This window comes from Thamnophis sirtalis, unplaced genomic scaffold, assembly GCF_051295495.1.
Source record: "Thamnophis sirtalis isolate CommonGarterSnake01/CBP01778 unplaced genomic scaffold, rThaSir2_p1.2 scaffold_10, whole genome shotgun sequence".
Lineage (NCBI taxonomy): Eukaryota > Metazoa > Chordata > Lepidosauria > Squamata > Natricidae > Thamnophis > Thamnophis sirtalis.
The window spans coordinates 21,304,836-21,316,872 of NW_028261390.1; the positions used below are offsets into that span (position 1 = coordinate 21,304,836).

Below are 12,037 nucleotides of genomic sequence, written 5' to 3' on the forward strand. Positions count from 1 at the left end.
GACATTTCTATGATTCTAATGAGAAATGCCTTTACTGGTGAATTTATTCTATGCATACACAGTATTTCTTGAATATTGGAAGAGCAGTAAATGTCAATCTTAGTCAAACAATCTAGAAAATTACTCTTCTAACGTTCATATATGATTTATGGTTATTTTAAAACAATCAACTTACCCTATAGGAAAGTCAACATCTGCACCATAAGCAGTCATATGATAAAGGCCAAATTTTGACAACTTACTATGCCCCTGTTAAAAGAAAACAAACCATTTAACTATTCGACAACGTTTTTGTGCCTTGTACATTAGAAATAAACATCAATACAAATCTTTGAGGTTCCAATTCCTATGGACAAAATTTGAAAAAATACCTCCCAGTGGTTTAAAATTATCTTTTTTTGTAAAAAGAAATCCTTCTTGAGCATGCCTGTTCTTAAACAGGCACGCAAAATGTTCTTTTTTTTTAACAACCCACGGTATAAAAATGCACCAAAAGGTACTATGATGTTTCGCCTTTATTTATACACTTTGGCTTGTTTCAAACATACCATGTTTAGTCAGAGTTTGTGACCTTCACTAAGAAATTGTGATTAATCAAAACTGAAGATAACATTTCTGAACTCATCACTTGAGGATAGAAAAATATTATTATGTCCAAACAGAACTGTTATTGCTTGAGTGAGTGAACAATTGTTTCACTGGCATATTCCAACATAGGGCACACATACAACTTTTATACCTATGGTATATGAGAAAACAAATTATCCCAAGGAAGCCTTTATTATATAAATTAGGAGTAGATTGCTTTTATGGAAACAGACTACTTCAGCAGAAACATCTCTGTTGAAGCTAGGCAAATTTATTGGAAATGAAATGAAATGGAAGGAGAGTCTTTTTAATCTGCCTATTTCCCATGCATGATTTTCACTCTAATAGTCAAATACTCATCCAAATTCATCTACACACATGCTCAAACACACACATTCAGCCACTTAATTTCACTTCCACAGATCTAACATTGGAGCTTTCCTTCCATGCTGAATGGCTGGGAACAGGCATCATTTTCTGCCAGTCCTGAAAGTACAGGTAATCCTCAACTTACAACAATTCATTTAGTGACCATTCAAAATTACAGCAGTACTGAAAACAGTGACTCACGACCACTTTCACAGTTACAACTTTTGCATGGTCATGTGATAAAAATTCAGACCCTTGACATGGATACTGATTCATATTTATGACCATTGCGTCTCCCAAGGTCATGTGATTATTATTTTTTTGCAACCTTCTCATAAGCAAAGTTAATGGGGAAGCTAGGTTCATTTAACAACAGGGTTACTAACTTATCAACTGCAGGGATTCACTTTAACAGCTACTGCAAGAAAAATCATAAAATGGGACAAAACTCACTTAACAAATGTGTTACCATATTTTTCAGAGTATAAGACGCACCTTTTTCCCTCAAAAAAGAGGCTGAAAATCTGGGTCCGTCTTATACATTGAATAAAGCATTTTTGCCTCCTGAAATCCTGGCCCATTTTTTGCTCAATTTTGCCCCTTCCCCAGCCTCCAGGAGCACTCTATAAGCTTCCTAATGCCCTTTTTTTTGAAAAAAAAATCGGGCCGTTTTCGCAAAAAATGGGCCGTTTTGGGGGAGGTTTGCAGAGTGCAAAAACTTTTTTTTATTTGCCTCTTCAAAACCTTGGTGTGTCTTATACTCCGGTGCATCTTATACTCTGAAAAATATGGTACTTAACAACAGAAAATTTGGGCTAAATTGTGATTCATAAATTGAAGGCTACCTGTAAAGAAGCGAATGGGGTGGTGATGAAATTAGAATTGTTCACATAACTGCTTCAGGCTTTTCCTCAGGCCTCTGCCCTCCATGTATAATACATAATAGAAGTCCAATAGCCAGACTCACCTCTCCGTCCATGAGGATATTATTAGGTGAGAGAGCTCGGTGGACTATTCCATGCTCATTGAGATACTGCAAGCCTTGTAGCACTTCAAAGGCGATGCATAATGTTCTGAAAGGACTGCAGTGAAAGATTGCCAGGTTAGAATTCTTGTGAGGCAGCACAATATTGTTGGATAATGCTTGCATACCACATTCTCATACCACATAGACTGGGAAATTCATCTCATACTGTGAAAATTGCTGTAAATTGCTTTCATCATGCCCTGGGCTTTGATTTTGTAGTCTTTTATTGTTATATTTAATATACTGTGAGTTAATTTGAGGAGGTATCTGACAACCAAAAGGCTTTTTATAGATAAAAGAAAAGAATTAAGTTGGCATTGTGATAGGTGACTAAACTGGAATTACAAATCTTAGATTTCTTTCTGGCTTGAAGACCTCATTGTCTCTGTAACTCAGAATGACACCAATAGCACAATTTTATTTCCTCAAATCAAAATTCAAGCTCAGGGATTTAGTCCAATGTAAGTATTGTCAAAACTTATACAGGTGAAACTCGAAAAATTAGAATATCGTGCAAACGTTCATTTATTCCAGTAATGCAACTTAAATGGTGAAACTAATATATGAGATAAGACTCGTTACATGCAAAGCAAGATAGTTCAAGCCGTGATTTGTCATAATTGTGATGATTATGACTTACAGCTCATAAAAAGCTCATAAAAACGCCAAATCCACAATCTCAGAAAATTAGAATATTGTAAAATGGTGCAATATTCTAGGCTCAAAGTGTCCCACTCTAATCAGCTAATTAAACCATAACACCTGCAAAGGGTTCCTGAGCCTTTAAATGGTCTCTCAGTCTGGTTCAGTAGGAATCACAATCATGGGAAAGACTGCTGACCTGAAAGTTGTGCAGAAAACTATCATTGACACCCTTCATAAGGAGGGAAAGCCTCAAAAGGTAATTGCAAAAGAAGTTGGATGTTCCCAGACATCAAAGCACATTAATAGAAAGTTATGTGGAAGAGAAAAGTGGAAGAAAAAGGTGCACAAGCAGCAGGGATGACCGCAGCCTGGAGAGGATTGTCAGGAAAAGGCCATTAAAAAGTGTTAGGGACTTTCACAAGGAGTTGACTGAGGCTGGAGTCAGTGTATCAAGAGCCACCACACATAGACGGATCCTGGACGTGGGCTTCAAATGTCATATTCCTTTTGCCAAGCCGCTCCTGAACAACAAACGTCAGAAAAGTCTTACCTGGGCTAAAGAAAAACAGACCTGGCCTGTTGCTCAGTGGTCCAACGTCCTCTTTTCTGATGAGAGCAACTTTTGCATCTCATTTGGAAACCAAGGACCCAGAGTATGGAGGAAGAATGGAGAGGCACACACTGCAAGATGCTTGAAGTCCAGTGTGAAGTTTCCACTGTCTGTGTTGATGTGGGGAGCCATGTCATCTGCTGGTGTTGGTCCACTGTGCTTCATTAAGTCCAGGGTCAATGCAGCTGTCTACCAGGAGATTTTGGAGACTTCATACTTCTTTCCACAGACAAGCTTTATGGGGATGCTGACTTCATTTTCCAGCAGAACTTGGCACCTGCCCACACTGCCCAAAGCACCAAAACCTTGTTCAATGACCATGGGATTACTATGAGTGATTGGCCAGCAAACTCGCCTGGCCTGAACCCCATGGAGAATCTATGGGGCATTGCCAAGATAAAGATGAGAGACATGAGACCGAACAATGCAGAAGAGCTGAAGGCCACTATTGAAGTATCCTGGTCTTCTATAACACCTCAGCAGTTCCACAGGCTGATAGCTTCCATGCCACGCTGCACTGAGGCACTAATTGCTGCAAAAGGGGCCCAAACCAAGTACTGAGTATATATGCATGCTTATACTTTTCAGAGGTCCGATATTGTTCTATGTACAATCCTTGCTTTCTTGATTGCATGTAATATTCTAATTTTCTGAGATTGTGGGTTTGGGGTTTTCATTAGCTGTACGCCATAATCATCACAATTATGACAAATCATGGCTTGAACTATCTTGCTTTGCATGTAATGAATCTTATCTTATATATTAGTTTCACTGTTTAAGTTGCATTACTGAAATAAATGAACTTTTGCACGATATTCTAATTTTTCGAGTTTCACCTGTATAATACAAGCAACTACATTTCACACAAAAAATTATGGCTACCTTCTTAAAACAGTTGGTTAATGGCCCCATAGAGCATGGAGTATGCTTCTCCAAAACCCATTTAATTCATAGTACAAGAATCATACTGTACATGTTAGTTTTAGCTGTCAGGCTGACAACGCAATACAAAAAGCATTTCATCCTCCCACTTCCCACCATCACAATCAACCTAGGTGTGAGACTGATCCGAAGGATGACATGACCTGATCAAACATTGGTAGAGAATCCTCAGCAAAGAGGTAGAAATTTTATATGCTGGGGCATATACATTCGCACATGTACTATATTCTGTGTGTTGGCAGGTGAACTACACCATGCCTGAAGTCTTTTCTAACTCTGTAGTGAGAGCATTATTATACACTTAGGTAAAGATAAAGGTTCCCCCACACTTGCATGCTAGTTGTTTCCGACTCTAGGGGGCAGTGCTCATCTCCGTTTCTCAACAACGCTGTCCAAAGTCGTCTCCGTGGTCATGTGGCCGGCATGACTAAACGCCAAGGGGACATGGAGCGCTGTTACCTTCCCACCAAAGTGGTCCCTATTTTTCTATTTGCATTTTTACGTGCTTTCGAACTGCTAGGTTGGCGGAAGCTAGGACAAGTAACGGGAGCTCATCCCGTTACACGGCACTAGGGATTTGAACTGCTGAACTGCCGAGCGTCTGATCGACAAGCTCAGCATCTTAGCCACTGAGCTGCCGTGTCCCGATTATATACTTGGGATGCTTTATTTGATCCCCAGATTTATGAAATGTATAAATGGGAAATTGTACACCACTGAGACACTAGAGGGCCTCCTTTGCATATATATTGTCCACAAAAGATACTGTGAAAAGCCTAAACCAAGGCATTTCAGGAGTCAATATAGGCTTAATTCCATACACCCCACTGCTTAAATTACAAACATGACATTAACTGAGGATTTAATTATGAGCCAATGAAGGCATTATTAACATTCCCCTGGATCTGCCAAGTCTTCTATGGGCATCCAGATCTACCTTATGCTAGAATATGTGCAGGTTGTGGGACAAAATCACCATTTTTCATGTTGTTTTTGCACATGAGTCAAGAACTCTATCAATAATTACTGAGAGGAAAATAGGGAATGACATAAGCAGACAAGACGACTCTAAAGTTTCTTTTTTAAAAACTGCATGTGTTTGTTTGCCTAAGATCCAACGCTTAAAACAACTCTAATTAGATGCAGAGATGTTGCAGAGTTTTACAAGTAAGCTTAAAATCACACTACTTGAGTTATGAACTGTCCCACATACATCAATGGGCAATTGCTGGATACAAAGACTCAAAAAATAGATCTTTTTAATTATCAGCCCTACATCTCATTTTACACAAATACACTGAAGGTTTTCTCTCGTTCTTACCTCAAAAATATAGATTTAATTCTATGAAAAGTCAGCCCTACATCTCATTTTACACAAATACACTGAAGGTTTTCTCTCGTTCTTACCTCAAAAATATAGATTTAATTCTATGAAAAGTCAGTTCTACGTATAAAATCCAGATAGTGGTTGGCAAACGAAACATGAAAAGTCAGATCCCCCAATTCTATAGCCAAAAGTTAATTTATTTTTCCCAATAAGAAATTTCAATAATGTGGAAAAAAGTAGGTTGCCTGATTTAAAAAAATAAGATTAATATGCTAAATAAATTCCTACTGCTTCTGGCCATTGAGGGGGAAAAATTAAGTAGATTTTGGACACTGAATTAGCAACAGACAATTCTCTACATTTAGGAATAGTTTTACTTATTTCCTACATTCACTTTAATCTTTCAGTATAAAAAATATATGACTCCAATTTTAAGTATATGTGTTTAAACAAAATATACCTTTATGAGATGGTAATATATCCTGTGGCCACCTGAAATTAACAGCCAGTGAAAAGAAAAAGAACCCTCTGTTTCCACATGGAGAATAATTCATGCTTTTAAAACATGACCTCAAATAACCTAGGTAGGAGAAGATGTAATAATACTCCATTCACTAAAGGAAATGGTAGTAAAGAAAAACGAAACTAGCTGTAAAGGAAAGCAAAAATTTCTGTTAAAAATGCAGTGGTGAGTATTTCACCAACATTTCACAAATGTTGTGTGCAATGGGTGTTGATTTTTTGAATCCCTAAGGGTAATTCACAGTGAGCCTGCGTTTATTGGATTATTAATACAAAATTGTGATGGTGCGAACATCTTAAAAGTATTCATACCTGTTTCTTACTAACTTTAAACTTTTGTTGTAGAATATAGCAATAGCACTTAGACTTATATACTGCTTCATAGGGCTTTACAGCCCTCTCTAAGTGGTTTATAGAATCAAAATATTGCCCCAACAACCTGGGTCCTCATTTTACTGACCTCGGATGGAAGGATGGAAGGCTGAGTCAACCTTGAGCCTGGTGAGATTCGATCTGCCAAACTGTAGGCAGCTGATGAACAGCAAAAGTAGCCCTGCAGTACTGCACTTTAACCACTGCGCCATCATGGCTCCTATATAGATGTATTTCATTCCTACAATCCAAAATCAACCGGGGATCTAGAATATGCAAAAATGCCAAAGAACTGATATTTTGTACTGGAATCTCGATTTGGATCTGCCTGTTAGTTCAGAATACAAAAAAGGCTTTTCTATATTCATATTCATATTTTTAATTTATTTTGTCCTCTTTTTCTCTTTGTGCATTGCAGGCCTTTGTAATTATGTATTCCTGTACTAGCAATTACTTAAAGTAAAGAAGCAATTATATTAATCAATAATAACTTGTCCATCTTGTTTTTGTTGTACTTGTTTTCCTGGATTTTAAACCGAAGTCTCTCCAGTACTTCTTGAGGAAAGGGATCGTTGAACTAGTGACATTTCATAGACCAGGAAAACACTTTTTAAATTTGTTTTTCTTTCTGATTACAACCCTTTGAATTCCAAGAATCCTTTAAAAACTTTTTCCAAGCAGAAATGAAGACCTGCTTGACAATAAAAATTACTCTCTGGAAAGTGCTTCCAGATACTTAAAATACTTGGAATTGAATCATTTTGAATTTGGAATTGAGTTTCTTTGTGCTTTTTCAGCTGCAATTATTTTAAAAATAGCAATCCACTCATACTATCAGCTTTGTTTTTCCCCCCTATAGAATTCCTAAGAGGAATTCTGTTTTTTCTTTCCTCAGAACTATATTTAATGTTGCATAAAATGACTTTCTGTACTATGCTCTAACTTAAAATTGCACAAAACATCAAATTTGTCTGAGGGTGTCCTGGACTGCTTCTCGTATTTTATCCTTTAAAGTGAGGCCAAATGTATTACATCAATTTAATAACATTTAAAACCATGGACTAATGAAAAAGTGCTGATACAGCAGACCAATAGGGTTATACTCTCAGTTTCAATACAACGCTATTATAACAGAAGAAAAAAAGTGAGTATAAAGCCTACCTAACCTTTTGGAACCAACATAATAGGATATGATCAAGAAAAATAGCTGTTGAATAGTAAGATCTAAGGTAGGACAGTGGTTAAATATTTTGTTTTTTGTTACTAGCCAACGTATTTCAAGAGAGACATTAACAATCTCATAAGCTGCTCATTTTCCTAACTGTGCTGGGTTACAACTCCTATCACAGGAGTCTTCCGAGAGTGGGCAGCATACAAAATAACTAAATAAATAACTAACTAACTAAATAAATAATAAACATTAAGCAAGAACAGCGTATAGCAAGAGGCTATATAAGGCCAAAAAACATCGATTCCCTCTTTTTGTCTTTTGCAACATTATAATTGCACAATGTCTCAGTAGTCCTAGGTTGGACTGGGCAGACTGGGAGGAAAGCATTTATTTTATCCAATCCCTTGTGTTATAAATGCCCATAAGACCATTGTCCTTTGACAGAGGCAGTGAATCAGGGGTGGGTTCCTGCCAGTTCTAACCTCTTCTATAGAAGAGGTTGCACAAATCTACAGTGCCGTTTAGAACCGGTTCCAGCTCCCTCCCCCCTCCCGTCCACACATCATCAAGATGAAGAGCGAGAGGAGGAATTCTGGGAGTTGAAGTCCACAAGTCTTAAAGCTGTCAAGTTTGAACATCCCTGGGGTTTTTTCCCTAAAGGGTTAGGGATGCAAGGGTCTTGTAACTTGACAGCCCTAAGACTTCTGTGCTTCAAATGCCAGAGTTTCTGAGCCAACATTTTGGTTGCTAAGCAAGAGCTTTGTTAAGTGAGTTTCACCACATTTTACAAGTTGGCCACGCCCACCCAGTCACATGGCTAGCAAACCACTCCCACCCAGTCACATGGCTGGCAAGCCACTCCCACAAAGCAGGCCACACCCACAGAAGAGGTTCTAAAAAGTTTGAAACCCACCACTGCAGTGAATACATACCATTAGAAACTAAGAACACTAACAAGTATTATAGCAGGTGAAAGATTTTTCAAAAGAAACCTATAAACCAAATGAAAGAACACCCACCTCAAATTTAAGAAAAACTCCTGCCCCTAAGGAATGGTTTTAAAATAAAACCAGGGGTGGTATCAGAATCCATCAAACAGTCCAAGTCATACACGGATAAGACAGTCAGTCATTAATGCCTTTCAGTTAAGGGATAATCCAAATAACATAGTCCAGTATCATATAATCAGTCCGGTACACAAAGTTTGCTAACAGTTGCAAAACATACAATAGCTCACGGTACTTAGATCCGATCAGCCCAGCATCTAACGAACAGAGAACTAACAGTCATTCTGGCTCCCTCTTATGGCCGACTGAGGAAAACAGCAACCAATGACATTTTATAGTATGTTTAAAGAAACAGGTATAACATTGTTATATGATTTATATATTGCCAACCCAACCGTTAGAATTATATTCCTAACACTTACAAAAATGCACGTGAAGCCACAGTTAAAACATATTAAACTAGCATCAAACAGTGAATTCAGATCTTTCTCAAGATTAAAGAAATCATAGCTTCTGACACGAAACCTAGGTTAATCTTTCCCCCAGATGTTTAAGATCATGGATCAGCTCAGAGCACTTGTAAAACAATAGATGTGCTGTCCCAATACTACAACATCTTTTGCATCTTTAGTTTTGAATTTTTTTGTAGCTCTATTTCTGTTCCAAATATATATTTATTTTAAAAAAATAAAAGAATAATTAGGAAAAGGAGAGTTGGATTCCACATAAACAAATCATGACTAATGGGCTGGGTTTTTTCCTCCTTTCCTTTCTTATATTATGACCTCACTACAACAAATACTGTTTTGGAAATGAATTTCTGGAAAAGGAATAAAAAGAAATAAATTCTAAAAAGATTACATACCCCAAAATGTGATTTGTCATACGTGGTGAGATTTAAATGGTTTATTTTCTTCCTGCATGTAGGTAGGTAATGTTACTCTTTTTCATTACATCATGTTGTCTTGAACTCTAATTTATTTTCTCAGACTTTGATCATAGTTCTCCATGTCCATGTATTCAACACTTAAAATTTTATTAAGACAAATAACATGGATCCACGATTGAGAATGAAAACAAAAACAACACAATTGTCTCGTAAAGGGAGAATAGACATTTTTTGATCTCTATGTTGATCAATCAAGCTCTTTCTGGCGAGATTAATTTGTCTCCGTCAATTATTAAAAACAACAAAATATTCCTTCCTCTTTCATTGAAGAGCATAAGCAGACTTTTTAATAAATAAAAATGATCAACTTTTCTGTGATCAACTCCTCTAGTGCTTGTTCATTTTCAGAACATACAATTAAGTGTACCAGTCCCAACATTACTTGGAGGTTCAATGCTCTAAATCAGGGGTGTCAAACTTGATTTCATTGAGGACTGCATCAGGGTTGTGTTTGACCTCAGGGGGCTGGGGTGGGCATGGCCAGGGTGGCAGTTGCCAACTCGTCACTCGTGTCAGGGGCGCCTGAGATGGCCTGAATGCTCTGCCAGTGAAAACGGGCTCCCAAGCTCCGTTTTCGACTGCCACGGCCTTCTGCAACCCACTGTCAGTGAAAACGGCGCTCAGGAGGGCTGCACAAGCTCTATTTTTCACTGCCGGAAGCTCTGGTCTTTCACTGTTTCGAGACCCAAATTCCCTGTGGGCTGGATCCAGCCCCCAGGCCTTGAGTTTGACATCCCTGCTCTAAATGAAATCATCATAAACACAAGGCTTGAATCCATATCAGATTCTGATCCTGAATATATATCATGAGTATTCAGTTGCTAAAAAATACAGTATAGGTAGTCCTTGACTTACAACGCTTCATTTAGTGACCATTCAAAGATACAATGGCACTGAAAAAAATGACTTTTGATCAATTTTCACACTTATGACCATTATTGCATCCCCAAATCAATGGGGAAACCAGATTCGCTTAACAACTATGTTACTAATTTAAGAACTGCAGTGATTCACTTAACAACTGTGGTGAGAAAAGTTGCAAAATGGGGAAAACTCACTTAACAAAGTATTGAAAAAATCTTCCCTTATATAAAGGCTATCTCTCATTTGATTATGCAAGATAATACAACAGTAATGCTTTTACTGTAGAACAGAACAAAGATATCTAATTCAGAAAGTAGACAGTACTTCAATAAAAGCAAATAAAATCTACTCATCCGAATCAGATCATGTTTTCCACCAAGCTAGTAAAGAGCTGCAGACATTGTCTGCTTCCGATCAAGGATTCTATGTATAACACATTATACCTCTGCATTTCTCTGATGGTTCATTGGTAATTTTTCAAAACCATAACCTCTGAAACATATGACAACTTTGTTTGAGTGAAGACATATTATGTTGACTTAGCTCACAAATTCAGAACTATCCACAAAGTAACACAGGTGCCAAAAGTCTGCATACTATTTTCCTAGATTTAAATTTCAAAGTTTCAAAAGGCAATTTTTAAAGCACCATATAAAGTACCACGTGAATGATGAAGAACAAAATAAAATATTCAAATCCTTGGAAAAATATTCCCATAAATGTTTGTGAAAATATAGTTATTCCTTATGTTAAAGGATGTCCAGCTGATGGACAACCTAAAGTTATGACTGAGCTGTTGATTCGAAGTGGTGGATGGCACTTTCCCTCATTATCCCAGCCAACAAACTATCAAAGCCACACAATGCCCCCATAAGCATCACAAAGTAGTGGGTGCATTTTTAACATACTGTGTAGCCTATTTTCAGTGGTTCATGAAAACCTTGAGGAAGGAAAACACCATCCGTGATTTTACCTTGCAAATGCTCCTTCTGTTGTATTATCTTGCAAAATCAAATGAGAATAGAATTTATACAAAATACATGGTTTATGTAGTTATATATGAATGAAAAGATGGATTAACAGTGCTGTAAATGTTAATCTTCAAACATGATCTTTTCCCTCCTTAGCTAAACCTTTTAAGAGCCATACACATTGACACGCAAATTGTCTTCCTCTCTCAGACTGATATTAAATACTTGTTCTAACTTACATGCAAATTCAAGTTAAAAGCAGCTTGAGGATAGCAACTAGTTCTTAGCAAAGGGACTGCTTGTATCATACTAATGGACAATATAAGTGGTGATAAAAATGCATTCATTAATTCTGAAATGTATAATTCTACATACTCTTCATAATTCTCTGTGTTTCTCTCTTTTTCTCTCCCTCCCGCCTTCCCTCTCTAAATTCATAAACATGCACACAGGCATACATATACAGTATGTGTGCACATATTTATATATCTGTAGTATGTCTATTTACACATACACACACATACCGCAGAATGCTGCTAAATTAGTATTATGCACTACATATTGGGTTAAGATTAATCAGTACTTAAGACTTTCCATACACTTAAACTCAATTGGCCACCTAATGAGAAGGAAGGACTCAGTGGAGAAGAGACTAATGCTGGAAATATTGAGG

General features: G+C 37.3%; 1 protein-coding gene across 2 annotated transcripts in view; it reads right to left on the reverse strand.

The window, feature by feature from the left end:
* The window catches only part of TBCK (TBC1 domain containing kinase), an 89,440-nt gene that overhangs the window by 64,494 nt on the left and 12,909 nt on the right, over positions 1-12,037 (reverse strand). For both annotated transcript variants that reach the window (XM_014062210.2, XM_087724182.1), the window contains exons 4-5: positions 1,925-2,039; positions 176-249 (exon numbers count right to left, since the gene is read on the reverse strand). In XM_014062210.2, the coding sequence (XP_013917685.1) occupies positions 176-249; positions 1,925-2,039 (189 nt within the window). The remainder of the gene's footprint in view (positions 1-175; positions 250-1,924; positions 2,040-12,037) is intronic.